The sequence below is a fragment of the Sus scrofa genome, chromosome 7 (genome assembly GCF_054392235.1).
Source record: "Sus scrofa isolate SSC_HxYL_T2T_F1_AM1 chromosome 7, Sscrofa_HxYL_maternal_Yorkshire_Landrace_v2.0, whole genome shotgun sequence".
NCBI lineage: Eukaryota > Metazoa > Chordata > Mammalia > Artiodactyla > Suidae > Sus > Sus scrofa.
The window spans coordinates 128,174,264-128,192,732 of NC_139389.1; the positions used below are offsets into that span (position 1 = coordinate 128,174,264).

The following is an 18,469-nucleotide window of genomic DNA, read 5'->3' on the forward strand; positions in this document are numbered from 1 at the left end:
AAGCCACACGGAAGCATTTGGTCCTGGTCTGAGTGACTTGTTTAATAGGTTGAGGCATCGAGTGTTGGGCTTGGTTTCTGCAGGACTTGGACAGTGTTGGTGTCAGTGCAGAGAAAGACCGTCGGTTTCTCGTTAGTAGAAGGACAGGGACACACTGGATGAACTCTTAGAGCCCCTCCAATTAAATGATTCTTTGAATGGGGAGAAGAATGGGTGACAGGCGTGAGCTGGTCGGACTGGTACACCTGGATGGATAGGTCCACAGTGAATGGGTCATTGGTTTCCAAGAGGAGGACGTGGTGCCAGAGGGAGCTGCAAAAATTCAGGTTCCACTCAAAGGAGGTGAAGCCTGGGCCAAGCTTGAGTGGATTATTTACTGGGCTAAAGCATGGTGGCTATAAAATGTCCCAAGGTGCCAGATTGGGGTTATGGGGACAGGTTAGGCATTTCATTTGATGAGATGACATGGACCCCTAAGAACTGATGAAATACAATGCGTCAACTAGATGTCCAGCCGGCTTCAGAGCAGCCAGCTGGTGAGCCTGCTTGTTCCTTCCAGAAAGAATTCGTCATTGTGGCATAGGTGAAACCTCCTCAGCCTAAACAATTAATGCAGATGAATCAAGTGGTTTTAAGACCCTCATCTCTCCATCGTTAGCCGATTCTATCAGTGGCAGGTGGAGTTGGCCTCAGCGGGAATTCGGAGGATTGTCACAAGGAGCCACAAGGATGTTTGGCCCCCGACGTAGCCTTTGCCTGTTGATTGCTGCTAAATTCATCAACCTGACCTGTGGGCCCTTAATGGGGTTGTCATAGGTCTTTTAAAGATGGGGATTAATGAAACCTCTTAAAGCGTTACTGAATCTCAGATGAAATGGGGCATGTTCCACCTTTTTCCCAGAAACTGAGCTCCCAGCAGGTTTTGTGACTTTTTGATATTCACAGAACCAGAGCAAAGCTTTCATTTTTGACAGGCTCAGAGGGTCTGCGAATGGCAAGTCATGCATCTTGTGTGGGCATATTAATCTCCCAGCATTGTGTGTTTTAGCTCCTCATAACCAACTGGTGAGGTTTTGAATACAAATGCATGCAGAGACACAAGCTTCATGAAGTTACTTTTGGAAAGGATAATGTAATCATGAGAGAATGGTTTGGATGTCCTCTATCAGACACTGTTGCGACCCACAGCCGGATGACACCCAAAAACATCCCTCCTGTTCCTCATATTTCGTTTTCAGTTCATCATCAGGTCTCTCCCCTTTTTTGCTCTTGTTTATCCTCCTGGTGTGAAAGCCTGCTGTGGGGAACAAAGTCTCCCTTTTCGCTTCTGCTTTGTCTTAAACCCACTTTTTTTTTTCCAGGAAGATCTCTAAACCTCACCTTTTCCTTCACATGCATATAACGGCCTCGTGTTTGGATGTACTCTAGGCACCTCATGTTTCTCTTGCGAGAGCAGGAGGGACCTGCATCATAAAGAGATGACACCAATGAGATATTTCTCTGGTTGGCATTCATTTCTAACTCCGTAGTCTAGCCCGGAACTCTTTTGATTGGAGCTGACAAGCCCCATATCTTGAGAACCCCATTCGGATGCTGTGGCATTTGTTCAGCTTTCAGGATGTATGCAGGTATCTATGGGAGGGTGTATAGAAAAAGGAATATCCTCCAGAGGCCAGGAGACCTGGGATTTAGTCTGGACTCTGTTGTTAATGGGCTTTGTGACCTTGGACACGTCACCCCTGTTCTCAAGGGCTTTATTTACATCTGCGCAGTGAGTGTATCTGTGTCTGTGTGTCCACAGCATTGTGTGTGTGCTCGTGGCAGGTGCTCCCTCCAACTCTAAGCTTGACGAGTCCTCAGAATTTGGATGCAGCTGGTTATTAATAGCTCCAGAATGCTCTGCACTTTAAGGTTACGTAACATTTTCAATTAGGCTTTCACATAAACAGTAAGGAACCAGTTATTATAAAAAAATTGTATCGATTACCCTAAGCAGGGACTCTGCCCTGAAGGTATGATGATAGGACTTTCATCTTAAAGGCGGCAACGCCAGCTTCCCCATCAGGGCGCCTTACGCAGTGGAATCTTGGCACACAGCTTTGAGGGCTGGGATGCACCAGGACCCTCTCTAGGGTCTGTGTAGAGCCGTTATATAATTGGGGTCAATGAGGAAGAAGAAAAGTGACGACCAGCTGGGTAGCTTTATGTCCAGGGGACGTGGAGGTTTTGCCTGAGTCTTCGACTGTTCCTGGAAGGTAGGAGAGGAACTATGTAATTACTGTTTGCAGTTGTTTTGGAAAATGGAAAGTACTTTAATTAGAGCCTTGAATTCTGCTGAAGCTGAAAGATGGTGAGAAGTTTGTCGACTTGGCAGTGGTGTTTTTGCCCGGTTCTCTCTGCAGGCTGACTCGTCACACTTTCAGGAGTCTCGGGTCAGAGGTCAGGTTCCCTAGCAAAGCTGCAGTTGTTGTCAGATAAAGAGCGTGGGAGAAGGGACCTATGGGTCCTTCAGTGGTCCATCCTCACAACTCTGCAAATTATAGCCTAGGAACCCCTGCTCTCCATGCAAAACCTGAGCTCCGCTGAAGTGTGCGGCAGCCTCGCCTGACTATGGAATGGCAGGACCAAGCATGATTTCAGGTACACTCCACTAGGGTTGCAAGCACACACACACACCTGCCACAGTTCATTTCCACCGATGCTGCAGTTTGTCTGGAAACTGAATTGTGTCCTTCTTCCCAAATTTCTAGCACCATGGGGTAGAGGGGGAGATTTGATGTAGATAATATTTGGGGGGGGATGTGCCTCTTGAGAGACTTCTGAATCCCAGGACATTGGATTTCTTTGCCCTCTGTATCAAATATACTAGATTGGAAAAATACTCAGAAATAAACCAGGTATTACCCCACGATGGTTAGTGTTGGTGATTCTTCAGGGGAAGCTGACATCACTGCTTGACGTCCCGTATCACGCTGAATGCTGTGGGAAGCGATCACAGGTTGGCACGTGGGGCGTTTTGGAAGGCATTGCCAGCCCGCACCTTGCACGGAAAGGGACACAGAATCAAAGTTATGTAACAGAAGTTTTCAAAAAGAGTGGGACTCCTCCTCCAGGATGCCACGTGGGTTAATCCTCCCCCACACAACACGCTAGAGGAGGAAGTAGGAAGAACATATACAAGAACTTAAATATTCACATTAAGGGAAGCTAGCTTTTAAGAGTTTCCTGGACCTAGAGGACGAAACGTAGGTTTCGAGAACTTTGAAGCCCCGGAACAGAGATGCTATCATAGCAAATGTTGCCTGGGCCCTGTGGAAGCCCACCCATGTTGGTATAGCTGCCGCTGTCTTTGCTGCTAGCTCTGTTGAGCTAGATGACTGTCGTCCATACCCAGGACAGGAGATTCCAGAATCCCACATGCCGTATGCAGTTTACAGAGTCTAAAGGGAGGTCATTGAACAAGACTGTATCATTACTGACATTCTAGTAATGATACTCAAGCCGTCTCTCTTCTCCAGCAGTGTAAAATCCTTCCAGCGCCGATGTTAGCCCTCTGCCCCTGTCATAGGACTGATGTCTTAACACACAGGTCCCTCCCCCCACCTCTCCTGGATTACCAAACAGCTTCCGTGTCAAGAGCTTCAAGTTTCATGATCGGTGATTAATGAGAAAAAGCAGACAGGATGAGTTGGAAAACTCAATTGAGATTCATCTGTCATCTGTGAAATACTGAAACATCTTAGTAGCTAGCACCGCTGTTTGATCTGGAGAGTGAGAAATTACATTGCATGGCCCTGGCGAGACCCATAGAGTTAGAAACCTTTGCCCCTAAACCTTAATACTTCCCCGGTAGCTCTAGTTAGGGGCCTGATTTTGAGTACATGTGGCATTAAATGGCCCCTTCGGTGGCAGAGAATGCACAAGTAGGCAGCAGGGGTGAGGCAAGAAGGCAGTGAAGTCCCTGGTCTCTGATTTGTGATTCTTATAACCAGTTGTTTGGGGCGTGGTAAATAGAAGTGACTTCACATCCATTTTCAGCGTCAAGAATCACAGAATAAATTTACTGAAGAATTTTAGGAGTTCCCATTGTGGCGCAGCAGAAACAAATACGACCAGGAACCATGGGGTTGCAGGTTCGATCCCTGGCCTTGTGCAGTGGGTTAAGGATCCGGCATTGCCATGAGCTGTGGTGTAGGTCGCAGAGATGGCTTGGATCTGGTGTTGCTATAGCTGTGGCGTAGGCCGGCAGAAACAGCTCTGATTAGACCCCTAGCCTGGGTCGAATTCGACTCCATGTGCCGTGGGTGCAGCCCTTAAACAAAAAAATAAAAGAATTTTAGCTGTCTTGTGCTATCTTCGTGTGTGTGTCATGACAAGCGTAAATGAACATAAATGAGACTTTACACGGAGTTAAAAGGCTATGCCTTCGCAAACCCTCCTGGTGGACTACAAGAGCATGTCTTAGTATTTGCTAGGCTGAATGCTTCTGCCATCAGCATCATTGAAACTAGAATCACAGGGCAAGGTGGGGTATTTGGGAAGGTCCATGTATTCTCACTTGCTTCGGTTTCTTATTAAATTGTGATGAGCTTCTCTGTGTACCTCATTTAACACCCCCAAGCAGAAGAGCAGAAGGCCCTGGGCCTCCTGTCTTGCCATCATGCCAGGGTTTCAGCCTCTCTCTGCGAATACGGTTTGGGATCCTGACCAGCACTGTTCCGTGCTGCCACTCAGGTCTCATTGGCCTTGATGTGATCCCTCCCCCAAAGATTCTTGATTCCTTTTAATTCAGGAGATGGATGATAACGGCAGTCATCTTCTTTTAATGATCAATATTGACAAGTCTGTTTTTAAATGAAGTGAATATGCCCAGAGAGCATAATGCAAAAGCTTAAAATGATTTATGAATGCCTGCAGCCCCGTTAACTTGTGGTGAGGGCTTTATCGAAAACTTCTGAAAGAGTAAGCCTGGCTGTGTGGCATTAAACTCTAAAGGTAGAAATGGAAGCCTGTGGTCTCCACCCGGAAAGCAGGCATGGAAGAATACACTTCTTCTCTAAAGGGGGATGTTGAGACTTTCCTCAGTTTTCCCAACAAGATGAACATTGGTCTTTGAATTTCCTGTAGATGCTGAGGCTGCTTCTCCAGGAGGCTGGCTGTCCAGGACATCCCTGTGGTGTCAGAGAGCTGGCTCTGTCCATCTGTCCAGGCCTGGTACCATTTCCTCCATCGGCCATGCCTCTCTGGTCCTACCTGATCGCTGGCGTACACCTCTATCATTCTTCCATCGGACCAATGCCCAAACAAAAATCCATTGAACACCAGCTCTGTTCTAGGCGCTGATGGACTTTGGGGCCACATGGGCGGACCAGGGATAGCTGCATGGCTCCTGTTCTCATACACCGGGGACAGCACTCCTTCAGGGTCCCTTCGAAACCTGCAGGAGAGCAAGGGGGCCAGTGAGCAGAGCCCAGGCTGGGAGTCAGGAGGTCTGCTCCTTTCTGTCTCATTCTACCTGGACACCTGGGAACAAGTCTCCACCCTACTCTGGCCCTCTCTTGGCTTCCCTGGCTCTCAAGTGCAAAGCTAAGCCACATGGCACAGGGTTTTTTCAGAGTTAGATCCAGGGACCTCTTCCATGCAAGCATGTAGGGAGCATACTGAAATACAGATTCCTGGTCCTTGTTGCTGACCAGCTGAGTCAGAACCTCTGGGAGTGGGGGCCCAGAATCTGTACTTTTAGCACTCTCAAGTATTTCTTATCTCAGGAGCAATAAAAATTGGAGAACAACCAATTCTTAGAGGTAGTTGATCTCTAATGCCCCCTTTTGCTCCAAAATACTCAGAACGTGGCGCCCCCTCTCTGGTGGCCACCTTCTCCATCTCCACCCAAGCCGCCCTTGTCTCTCTCCTAACTGCTCTTTCTGCTTTTCCACTGCCCTCTACAGTTTGCTTTCCAGAGGGAGCCTTGAAGGATCGTGATCACGACCTTCTCTGCTCAGAGCTGGCCAGAGCCCCGTGGGCTCCGAGGGGAGTGGCTAGCGACTTAGGGAAGAAGAACTCTAGGGCCTGCCTGATTGAGGTCGCACCTCCACGCTTACCCTGCCCCTTGCTTCTCCCCTTCTAGCCACAGTGGCTTCCATCCTATTCCTAAAACCCACACAGCTGCCCAAGAGCCCTGTCCCTCTCCAAAAGCCCATGGTCCTGGGGGCTGATCAGGGAGGGTGCTGAGTGGGTGGGGAGCGGCCTTGAGGAGCTATGGTTCAGTTCTCTGTCCCACCACTGCTTTGAAACCCCATACAGGTGCGTTTATGCTTATTGGGGCCAATCTCAGTTTCAGGCTCTGCATCAAGTATAGGTTATTTTTAGGGGCAGCCCTTTAATTCTAGGCACCATATTATGGGATGACTCATCACTGAGTGAGATTGTCAAAGTGGGCCTAGAGATTTCTCTCGCAGGAATTTTCTAGAAAGAGTTTGAACCTCCTCCCTTGGGCTGGATGTTCCATCAGCCACAGTTAATCCTGGGAGCTCTGTCGTTCCTCCTTCTCTTCCTTCCACAAACATCCCCAGAGCACGAGCTCTGTCCAGGTGCCCTTGCAGGCCTGCTATACATGGGAGATGTCGCAGCTCTGGGGCCCGCTTGCTTTTCCAACTCCAGCTCTTGCTTTCATACAATGAGGCCTGTACAACGTTCTCCTGGCCTTTGTCTTCTCCCACCAAGGAAGAGAAGCTCTGGCCCATTTATCAGGATGGCTCTCCTGGGGCCCAGCCAGGTGATGCAAACTGTGCTCAGAAATTCTGATTCTTGGAGTTCTCATGGTGGCTCAGCAGTAATGAACCTGACTAGTATCCCTGAGGAGGCAGGTCCACTTCCTGGCCTCGTTCCGTGGGTTAAGGATCCGGAGTGAGCTATGGTGTAGGTCACAGACATGGCTTGGATCCTAAGTTGTTGTGGCTGTGGCATAGGCCAGCAGCTGCAGCTCTGATTTGACCCCTAGCCTGGGAACTTCCATATGGCATGGGTGTGCCCTCAAAAGCAAAGCAGAAAAAAAAAAGAAGAAGGAGAAGAAAAAAACTAATCCTGAGTCTGCTGAGTAGGAGGGAGAGAGGGACCAACTGGTAAGGTTTGCCTCCAAGGAGGACCTTGTGCATAACTTGGTAAAGAGAGAGAAGATATAAAGCAGGTCTTAGTTGGGTCAGCACATGGTGCTAGTTCAGGGTCCCTTGAAGCTAGCCTGCTCAGCAGTATAGCCATGTGAGAAAGGCCATGAAAACCTTAGCCCCTTCTGGGTCTTGGCCACGGTAGGCGCTTCTCCTCGAATCTTCTGGAAGGAACATTTTTATCCTTCGCATCCATCTGCAGATTCTGGCCATGGACGCATGGACCAGGTCTTCAGTGCGAGGCCATCAGACAGGATGGTGTGGAGATAGAAGTAAACAAGATGCTTTGTGTCTTCAGTGGACTTGAAGATGGTTGGGGAAACGTGTAACTACCTGTAGCTCATTAGAGTGGTGGATATGCCCTGAGAAGCAGAGTGATGGGTTTGGATGGGGGAGGGTGGGGGTACATGTCATGAGCCTTGAGAGATGAGTAGGAATTTGTCAAGCAGAGATGAGGGCAAAAGGCATTCCAGGCTGGAGGGAAAGTATGAGCAGAGGTGAAGGCTGGACCATCGTGGGTGAAAGCGCAGGTGGTGCTGGGCTGTGGTGTCAGGCTTCGGGAGCACGGGTGTCCCTGTGGGAGTGGGTCTGGAGTGCCAGGTGGAGGAGTGCTGTGTCTTACAGGTGGTGGGGAGTGCTGGGAAGTTCTTGAATGGGGGTGGAGGTGTTAACAGGATAGCTGGTGGTCTTGTCTCATGGCCCCCCGTAACGTCTCTGTTATAACGTCCTTGTGTACAATGTATAAATGTGCACAGAGATGATAAGTGTTTAAAAGAAGGCGTGGTCTGTGCAGGATGAGCATGATTGTCTGGGACCTGGGCTCTGATCACACTATCTCCATTGAGGGATCCTCCAGGCCCCGCTGCCCAGACCCCAGCTCCACCGACCCTGCTGGACTTGGAGGGAGAACGAGGTAGCCGTTGGCTCCGGCACTGGCTGCCCAGCCAGCGTGGACTCTGGCCAACAGGAAATGGAGCGGGCAGTGTCCCAGCTTGATTCACCGAGCCGTGGGTCTCCCTGCGCCTCTGCAAAAGCATTCAGGCTGCGCCTGGCCTAAAAACAATGCTCCCAGACCTACATCTGCAGCCGAGAGAATTCAGGGCATGTGTTTGCCAGCCAGCTTCCCTGAGCTCCCCCCAGCGACGGGCTCGATGGGCAGGAAAGGGGTCAGGTCAGGAGCCGAAGTGTGTGCCACTCCAATCATCAGCTTTGAAATCAACATGCTTGACAGGACAGGTGACTTCTGTAGAGCCGTGGGGCAGACAGGACACAGGAAGAGGGTCCCAGGGGTTCCTAGTGGTTATGCCACCTCTGTCCTCCACCTTTTTGTTGTTAAGAGGAGAGGAAAATCAGAAGTAGGTTCCATAGGCCAGTGGGCAACTGCTTAGCTGTTTCTGGGGAGTTTGGCCCTGGCAAAGAGCCTTCTTCCGGAAAGGCTGACCGCCTAATCATGCCAAAGGCAGAACATCCTAGGCAGTTTGAAGAGCTGCCACCCACTGGAGAGCTCACCGCACCAGAACGTGGGCTCAGGCAAGGGACGCAGTTCTACCCTCTCAATGGCCCCATTTGAAGGTCAAAAAAACTGAGGGCCAGAGAGGTTAAGCAACTGGCTCAAGGTCACACAGTGGGAATGGAGCCCAGCGGGGCATCAGATCCTTCTGGAGTTTGTCATGACCTTTGAGGCTGGCCAATGCCCAGTGTTGGCGAACATCCAGGTGGAAACGGACAGTTTGTCCTCACGCTACTTTGCCCCCAACCGGGCACAAGGATGTGGCTTTCTCCCTGTTCCTTTGCCTGTCCTGGAAGCCTCTGGTTCTGGGCAACCAGAGTTGGGAGCTGGGAATGATCCTTACATTTCTGGCCCTTTGTTACTCACTTCATTTCTGAAGCTTGTGTGGGTGTTTGATTCAAGGAGAGAGTTGTACCGGGGCAGAGTGGGGTGCTTCTTAGGGTCTGGGTATGGGGAGATGGGGGCTGAGGTCTCTCTGGAGCTCTGGGTATCATGAATAGCCCCAGCAGTCCTCCAGGAAAGCCTGCCACCCAGACTCTCAAAGCTCCTCAGACGTACTGGAGTGTAGCCCAAAGGGCCTTTGGCATCGGCGTCTCTGTCTCCACTCAGCTGTCTGGTCCTGCATCCCCAGCAGCACCATGGACAGCGTTTGCTTAGGGCTAGGCGTGGCTAGGCGGCCCCTTTGTGGCTGCAGGAGGGGTGCAGTGTGGAGAGGGACTTGGCTGACAACTTCTGGAGCCACTTGGCTCTCCTGGCTGTGTTTCCCCTTATCAAGTAGGTTCTCCCGAAGGCACGAGGAGCTGATTGATGGCAAAATCTGCCGACTGACTTCAAAACAGTAAAACCTTCACGGCTTTATTAGGCAGATATATAAGTACAGTTCCCGTTCATAAAATGCGTCTGTCACAGCCCTGAGGAACGTGAAGGAAGTGTTTGCAAACTTTCCCAGGTTATTACTCCCAAACTTGGTAAATATATGTATTAGATAAATAATCCAGGGAGGCCCATTGGTTATTATAGTTCAGGACAGAGATAATCTACCTCCTGGCAAATTTCATAGGTTTTGCCACCTTATTCTCTCTCTCTCTCTCTCTTTTTTTTTTTTTTTTTTTTTTTTTAAGCAAAAGAGGAGAGGAGAGCTAAAAAGTATTAGCCTCGTGGAGAGGGAGGCTAAATGTTTTGGGAAGGGTGTAGGTGTCACGCAGGTAGATGGGGGTGGTGATCATGAGGGCATTTGGAGTGTCTGCCTGTGTCCCTCTGTTTTTCTGGCCGGGGACCTTGCCCCTTCTGGGTGGGATTGGCAGTTCTTCAGTGGGATTTTGATTACTGTCGCTGCCCCTTCCAGGGGGCACACTGGCTGGAACCTGTTCTGGTTGAACCTGTTCTCAGAGTCAAACCGAGGAGCATCTAACTCCTGTGTGATTCTTGGGCAGCTTGCTTTAGCCTCTTCAAGCCCTGCTCGCTTCTGTACAGCGGCATCCTAGTAGCAATGAATGATCGTCACAGCGTGTATATCCGAGGTGTTCACTCTGGGCGGAGACCTTGTGCTGAATTAGGACTTTCCATGAACTCTTTCCTTTAATCTGAGCAATAGCTCCATGAAGCAGTAATTTTTATTTCTCCCATTTTACAGATGGGGAAACTGAGGCTTAGAGCATGTTTATGGCTGCATGTAAAACACCTCCAATTAGTGGCTTCAAACACTAGCCATCCTTTGTTTTACTCAGGAGTCCAGAGGCTTCCTGGGCTCAGCTAGGTGCTTCTTGCTAAAGACCTCACGTGGGATCCCAGGCAGGAGGTGGCTGGGGCTGGAATCATCTGGAAGACTTCCTCATTCTCATGCCTGGCACCTGGGCCGGGAAGATGCACGCAGCCTGGGTGGAGGCGAGGAAGCTGGCAGAGCTGGGGCTCCTCAGATCTCTGTGCAGCCTCTTCATGGGCTTCCTCCCGCAGGGCGGGCCGGGCCAGCCAGACGTCTTACTCTGTGGCTCAGGGCTCCGGTGCACGTGTCCTAAGAGGGAGAGGTGGCGGTGGGAGGGCAGTGTGTGTCTCCTTTTGTGGCTCAGGCACGGAAATCACACAGCATCATTCTGGCATGTTCTGTCCCTTAGAAGCAAATCACTAGAGCTGCCCACATCGGAGCCCACATTGATGAGAAGAGCGTTGAGGAATTGGCGGCATGTCTTAAGCCACCATGGAGAGCTCAGGTGGCGTGTACAGCACGTGGACTTTGGTAGGTGGCAGAGTGTGGTAGCAGTTAGATCTGTGCACTTCCGGTCACCCCAGTGAAACACAGGTGCCACACTTGCTCCACCTTTCCGGTGTCCTCCTTGAAGAAGCAAGCACAGCTGCTGAGAGCCCAGTGTCTTCTATTTGGTTCAAAGAGGTGCTGGTGCAGACCCAGCATGGCCACCCCCCGTGCCCCCCATTTCGTCCCCCCGCCTCCCTCCCCCGTACCAGGGCCTCCTGCTCACTTTCTTGGGCCTTTGGCATTTTTGCCTCCATAGGCAAAGTTAAAAGTTCTATCTCATAATTGAGTCGATATCAAGAGGAGTATTTTCTTATTTCTGTATTATATATTAAAGCATTTTCTTCTAAGTAAACATTCATTTTTTTTTTTTGTCTTATGATTTTAAAAGAAATGGAAACATTTTCATGGGTCCTGGGCCCTGCGCCTGCTGCATCTGATGGAGAAGTCAGGCCTGCCTGCCCCTCTGCTCCCTGACCACCAACTTCCATTCCCTCCCCCTCCCTCTCCTCCCCTCAGCGACAGTGCTTCACTCTTTTTTTTTTTTTCTTTCTCTTTTCAGGGCTGCACCTGCAGCATATGGAAGTTTCCAGGCTAGGGGTCGAATCAGCTGCTGATCTATACCACAGCCACCACAACTTGGGATCTGAGCCTCGTCTGTGACCTACACCACAGCGCATGGCAACGCCAGACCCTTAACCTGCTGATCCAGGGCAGGGATCGAACCTGCACCCTCATGGATACTAGTCAGGCTGGTTACTGCTGAGCCATAATGGGAACGCCCGTGCAGTGCTTCACTCCTGGTGCTGGTCCCCCCTCTGCAGGTTTTCTCCTCTCCTGGACCATGAACCCCCAGGTTCTTTTTGCATCCCCTGGGCTAGAACCAGAGCTGGGGACAGAATGTTCCCGCTGACTCTGGGCCCCCTGGCCCTGCACTGGGGACAGACCTTCTGTGAGCAGGGGCTTCTTCCCCATAAGCCCACAGGCAGTTATCTCCATCAGGTTCTGCTTTCAGGCTTTCTCCCTCGTTTCCCTGAAAGCTTTAGAGATGTGGCAGTACAGAGAAGTGACTTTTCTTGGGCAGTTGCGAGAGGTCCTGCATCTTGATTGGCACATGGGGGGCAATAATCAGATGTCCCCCACTCACCCCCCAGCAGGCTTATAATAAGCCTTTCATCTACCCAGGCGCTTTTTTTTTTTTTTTTTTTTTAGTGCTGTACCCGTGGCATATGGAAGTTCCCAGGCTAGGGGTGGAATCAGAGCTACTGCTCTGGCCTACACCACAGCCACAGCAATGCCGGATCCTTAACCCACTGAGTCAAGCCAGGGATCAAACCTGGGTCCTTATGGATTGTAGTTGAATTTGTTTCTGCTGCGCCAGGACGGGAACTCTCATCCAGACCCTTCTTGTTGAACAGCTACTCTGTGCCAGCAAGACCCACCCAGTCTCTGTCCTCATGGAACCCAGAGGGGCAGAAAAACAGCTAGAGCATCCTGAGAATTATTATAAGCCCTAGGAGATTGTGGATAAGGAGTCAGCTTTTCATGGACACCAAAGCAGGAAGTGCAGTCCGGCTTCACAAAGGAGAACCAGTCACGGGAAAAAAATCATCCTCAGTTGTCACATCGTCTCCCTCCTCCCTGTTGTCACATCGTCTCCCTCCTCCCTGTTGTCACATCGTCTCCCTCCTCCCTGTCTGGGGCCCCAGGTCTCACCATCTGGTAACTCTCTCCTCCCCCATCCCTCAGCCCTGGCTGCTGCTTCCTGCTCCTCTGAGCACATGGCTCAGTGATGGTCACCCCAAAATGACCGTCTCAGCTCTGCATCTGTAGGACCTCACGACTCCTCGGGGCCTAGATTCCCAGGGGAAAAGCTAAGCGGCCTGGCTGGGGTAGTGACCTTCTGGTCTGAGTAGCTGGTGGGGCCAGGTGGGGTCAGCTGATGGAGAGAGCTGACCCTACTCACCTGTAATGGGGCCTGTTCCCCAGAAGGGTGTGCAGACAGAGGTGGGGACCACTACCCAAAACCATTTCACAGTTTAGGGTTGCACTTGCCGACTTTTGAATGTGTGCCGGTGGGGAGATTTGTTGAACTGAGACATCCGCCTAAGATCCCCAAATTCTAACTCACCCTCTGTTACCACCATCATATGATGGAAAACAAGACAAAATAGGAAGGCTCCAATGTGGGAATTTTCAGCAAGTAATTATTTTTCATTAATTCGTATAAGCGAGCCATTAACCAAGGGACCTGCACTGTTCTTGGTTTCTTCATTTTACCAAAGAGAACTAAGAACTTGGGTCATAGACCTGATCTGGTCTGTGGACCCACATTGGGAACCCATGGACATTAAAGAGCCCACGCAGGTCACTTAATGATGTCCACAGAATACGGACCTCCCAGCCCTGGGCTCAGAGCACGAGGTCGTGCACCATTTAATGCAGAGCCTCCTCCAGGCAGCGTCACTGCCTCCACCTTGTGAGCTGGAGGCAGTGAAGCTCGGGGCCTTGTCCACAGTGCTCAAGAAGGAGTGGGGTTTGATTCCAAGTTATTGGCTCCTTCAGGCGGGTCCTTTGGGGTGAGGGAGATGGGTGAGGCGCCTCTAAGAGAGGCAAGCCTGTGTCACGGGTGTGCTAGTGGAATGAACAAGCTGTTCAAAGAATAACAGGACTCTGGACAGTTCCCCAAAGAGAGGTGTTTCCTTAGTTGGGCCAGGTGAGTTCACCTGATGGAGACGGAAGTGTTGGCAGAAGGCAGGGGTGGATGCAGAGCCCAGGCCAGACTTTACAGTCAGGCAGCCAAGCTTGGGCTGCAGGGAAGCGACACCAGCCAGTCTGTATTTGAGAAAGACAGCCTTATTTGGGAATGTGGAGGTTGAACCAACATTTGCAGATTAGAAATCTGTGCTGGAAGACACTTTCAAAGAGAGCAAATGTTTGGCGTATGCGGATGGACTCAAATTGACTGATTTCTGCAAATGCATTCCTGGTCGCAAGCTACACTAATGTTCCACCTCCCTGGGGGCAGCCATGGAGCGACCTCGACTTTGAATGTTAATTCCCTTCATTGGAGAAAACCGCCGGCTTATAAAAGAACTTCCACCCTCTTCGTGAGAGTCCCGTAATTTATACAGTGGCTTTGTTTATAGAGCCCATGGAGGGCACAGTCGAATTTAGCAGCTCTGTGGGTAGTGGGTGGGACCTAATGGCCCGAAATGACAGATGAGGAAAAAGGCTGGGGCTGCCTTGGGAGCATGCCCAGAGTCACACGGGTGGAGCAGGAAGGAGGACCAGGCTCTCTGGGCCTCCCAGTCTTACCCCAGTGGACAACTTCACTCCAAGTCCAGAGCCCTGCAGTTAGGTCGCACCTGCACCTGGGAGGGTTCTTCTGCTCTTGGGTCTCCCTCGGCACGGGTCCTTGTTGACTGCTGACTGTTTCGTTTCTGCAGGGACAGTAACACAAGCTGGGTGGCTCCAAACAACAGGAATGTGTTCTGGAGGCCAGAAGTTTGAAATCAGGGTGTCAGTAGGGCCGTGCTCCCATTGAAGGTTCTAGGGGGACATCTAGCCCTTGCATCTTCGAAACTTCTCCTGGCTGCTGGTGGCCCTTGTGTTACTGCTCCAGTCTCTGTCTCCATCTTCACGTGACCTTCTCCCGGGGCGCCGTGTGTCTCTCCATCCTTTCTTTTATAAAGATACCAGGCATTGGATGTAGGACCACTTTAATCCAGTGTGGTCTCATCTTAACTTGATTAATCTGCAGAAACCCAAAAAGGGTCATGAGTACCAGTCTCTCAGTGTAATGGGTTGAATATATCTTTTGGGGGATGACCCTGAGACTACCTGGTGGCAAGGTCTCTAGGGGACCGTGTCCTCAACCAGAAGGTTCTATGAGTAGTCACTTCTCTCTGGCCTGTGGGGGTCTCACCTGTCCCCCAAGGAGCCCTGGGTCTTCTGGCCCCTCTGCCAGGATGGGGCATTAGGTTGGTTCTGCCAGCTTAGAGCTCAGGGGGATGGGTTGTGCTGCTTTGCCGTCTGTTTGGGATGCTGCCAAAGGCTGGATGCGGTGAGTGGGTGTCTTCGTGAGCACATCGTGTTTGGGGGAGCCAGGCGGCCCCAGGCTGGCTGTGGCATCCTTCCTTGGGGTCCTGGGCGGCAGCTGGCTCTTCACTCAGTCTGGGTATCAGTCTGACTTCAGGGCAGCCGTGTTTGGGGAGGTGGCACGGTGCTTAGACATGTGAGCTAGCCTGGTTCCTGCCCCCTCCAGATCGCAGACATCTCCAGGGCAGGGACGTCTGGTCATTTCTGTTTTCCCTCCAGCAGAGTTTTGGACCCTTGGGAGTTGCCGCTTGTTTACAAATGCACTCACCACGCAGCAGGCATCCTGAGATACCCCTGGGCGGGTCTCTTCACACCGTGCGCAGTGCAGGGCTGCTGTGGGATTCCATGAGCTCGTGTACATTAATTAAAACCGCACACTCGAGAAATGTCAACTCTGGTTATGATCTCGGGGATGTTTAAGGAGGAAGCGGCAGGGCTTGGTTGACAAACAGAGCGTCATCAAAGATGGCTCCTCGCTGTCTGGCCAAGGGATGGGTGACAGCGAGGGTCCCGTGGAAACAGATCCTAGGAGAGGATGGCGGGTGTGGCTCCCTGCAGAAACTGTTGCACCTGCACGTGCAGCATGTGGATGAGGAGTCCTCTGGGTCTGTCAAGTCTGCAGCCACCGTGCCCACCCACCAAGTGCCAGCGTTTTGTCACTAGAGGAGACCAGAGAGGGGAGGATGGGCAGGAACCTTTCAAAGATTTCTTTTTTTTTTTTTTAGGGCACACCCTTGGCATGTGGAGGTTCCAAGGCTAGGGGTTTAATCAGGCCTATGCCACAGCCACAGCAGCACCAGATCCTTAACCCACTGAGTGAGGCTAGGGATCGAACCTCCATCCTCATGGATACTAGTCGGGTTCCTTAACCCCTGGGCCACGATGGGAACTCCTTAAAGAGTTCTATGGGGGGTCTTCTGTCAAGGGCCGGAGGAGACTCTCCCAAGAGAAGAGGGGACATAGGCAGGGGCCGGGGGAGGGGGGGAGCAGAGCAGGAGTTCCGGCAGGAGTGCCCTGTTCCGTTGGAAGTGCAGAGGGCTGCCTGGGATGTTTAGGTTTGGAAGATGGGAATTCAAGGTCTTAGGAGACGGGAGCCTGGGGCAGCCTGGGGCTGGGGTGGGCATGGGGTTGGCAAACCTGAAATTACCGCCTGCCTGGCCCTTTAAGGAAAACTTTGCTGCAAAGAGTCCAAGTGGCCCGCAGAGCAGGGGCCGTCCTTGTCCGCTCCTTACAGCTGTGACATTTGGGATCTGTCCTCCTGCTTCTTTGTGTGGCCTTGATCCCTGCAACTGCCTGGATGCTCCCTGAGGGATGGGGCTGCTTCTGAAAGACCGCCAGCCCCCCTTGCAGCCAGCAGAGTGCCAGATACATAGTAAGTGGTTGCGTGTAAGAAGCCTGGACCTGAGGCAGCGGGTTCAAGGGCCGAGTCCCCAACCCCGGCTGTCTTTGTGGGTACTCTCCCTTTCCCAGGGATCATTTGGAAAATTCTGATGCCTGGGCCTCCTCAGTTTGCCTTAGGGTTCAGCTGGTCTGAGCTGGGGCCTAGGCAGGAGGACTTTTGAAAGCTCGCCGCTCATGCTGCCTCTGGGGCTCAGATGTGCTACCGAGCACCTGAGGAGCAGCGCGGCTGGGCACACGCCTGCCTTGCTGGGCCCGTTTCGTCTTTCACTCTGAGGCCCAGCCTTGCAGACATGATGCCTGTGGTGGGCCCAGCACAATGCCTAGTCCATAGACACCCTGGTGATTCAAAGCCAAGAGCCGATATTTGCCATGCACAGCCTTGGCAAACTCTGCGTTGGGAAACAGCGGGTTTCTGGAAGAGGAAGAGGAGCAGCCAGTGCCCGATGGTCCAAAGCTGGGTCAGTGGTGGTGAGCGCCCGTTAAAGGGTGAGTAGGGGAGTTCCCATTGTGGCTCAGCAGTAATGAACCAGACTAGTATCCATGAGGATGCAGGTTTGATCCCTGGCCTCGCTCAGTGGGTTAAGGGTCCTGCATTGCCATGAGCTGCGGTGTAGGTTGCAGAAGTGGCTCAGATCTGGTGTTACTATGGCTGTGGTGTTGGCTGGTAGCTACAGGTCCAGTTCGACCCCTAGCCTGGGAACTTCCATGTGCTGCTGGTTCAGCTATTTAAAAAAAAAAAAAAAAAAGCCATCGGGTTGGAACCGTGTTTAGTGGAAAAAAGTTTGTCTCCTTGGATGTGGTGTCCTTTTGGGGTGAAACAAATGCCGTTTTGTCAGAACTCGTCTCTTTGGGGACACAGCAGTGGGGTTCTCCTTAACGAGCTGTCATTGAATACACGCTCTGGGCCTCGACTGTGCAGGGGGCTGGGGACCCCTCAGTGAATCAGATGAGACAGTCACAGCCTGCCGGAGCCCAGCGTGCTTTGGGCTCCCCACCCCCTGGGGGGTGCAGCCGAGAGCAGGGGAGGGAGAGAGAAAGGCGTCCAGCTTCTCGAGGACCGGCTCGAGGCTGGGGGCGGGGGCAGGCTTGGCGGGGCCTCCAGTGGCCTTCATGCTCATCGAAACATTTTTTTTCTTAGTATAAACTGTTCCCAGTTGACAGAGAAAAGAGATTTGGAATCAGGCCCATGACCTTCTGCAGGTGCTGAGCTGTGAGTCTATAGATTGTTAGGTTTTTACATTAAAAAAAAAATCCCTAAGGCTGTGCCTGGAAGAACGAGCTTCTCTGCGGGTTGACTTGCTTCTCCTTGCACCGTGGTGGAGCTTCCAGAGGCCTAAAGGGAGGAGCCTGCCGGCCTCCTCGGCCAGCGCAGATGGGACAGGAGAGTCTTGCAGCCAAGGTTGAGAGGTGGTCACCGGTGGGGTGGCGGGAGTATCCTCATTCGGGGGGGCTCTGTGGGAGAGGCTGGGATGCTGTGTGGCTTCCGTCGCGTGGACCGTTTATCCACAGGAGGGAGCGGTCCTCAGTCTGAGCCACTGGAGGCTGTCTTGGGCAGCAAGGTTCGCTCCCACCCCATCTCTTGGGACGAGGATACCACTTGTCCTGTGTGATTCAGAATAAGCTGAGACTTCCGGGAAGGGGCTGGAGTGTGCTAGAGTCAAGCCAGGGGCTGCATGAGGCCCTCCTGAACTCTGGAGGGTTCTGAGCCTCAGCTGTGTCTCTTTTCATGAAAACAGAAAGACCTCTGAAGCATTTGCCTGACTCTGCAGATAACATAAGCATGGGGGTAGCGGTTTGAATCCCACTTGCAAATAGTTTTTCAAAGCCCGTGAGCTCCCCAAAAGGTGTGCAGACTTATATTTTTGTGTCTGTGTTATTTGAAAAAAAAAATACTGCTACTTATGTCAATATAATGCAGCAGTAGAGGTCTCTCCAGTTTGCAGACAGTTCAGGAGTACAAAGAGCAGAATCTCCTTCCAGGCTTCAAAGCCCCTGTCCCGAATGTTCCAGGCACCCCTTAGCTCCCAGCACGAGCTGCTTGCCCTG

At 51.7% G+C, this 18,469-nt stretch overlaps 1 protein-coding gene across 3 annotated transcripts in view; it reads left to right on the top strand.

Moving 5' to 3' along the window:
* TUNAR (transmembrane neural differentiation associated intracellular calcium regulator) overlaps nt 1-18,469 on the top strand; it is a 61,684-nt gene that overhangs the window by 2,139 nt on the left and 41,076 nt on the right. Inside the window, exon 1 of one of the 3 annotated variants that reach the window (XM_084967055.1) lies at nt 17,781-17,822. The exons of the other annotated variants lie outside the window; for them this stretch is intronic. Coding sequence (XP_084823181.1) covers nt 17,796-17,822 — 27 coding nt within the window. The 5' untranslated portion in view covers nt 17,781-17,795. Of the gene's footprint in view, nt 1-17,780; nt 17,823-18,469 lie in introns of those variants that run through there. 3 annotated transcript variants of the gene reach the window in all.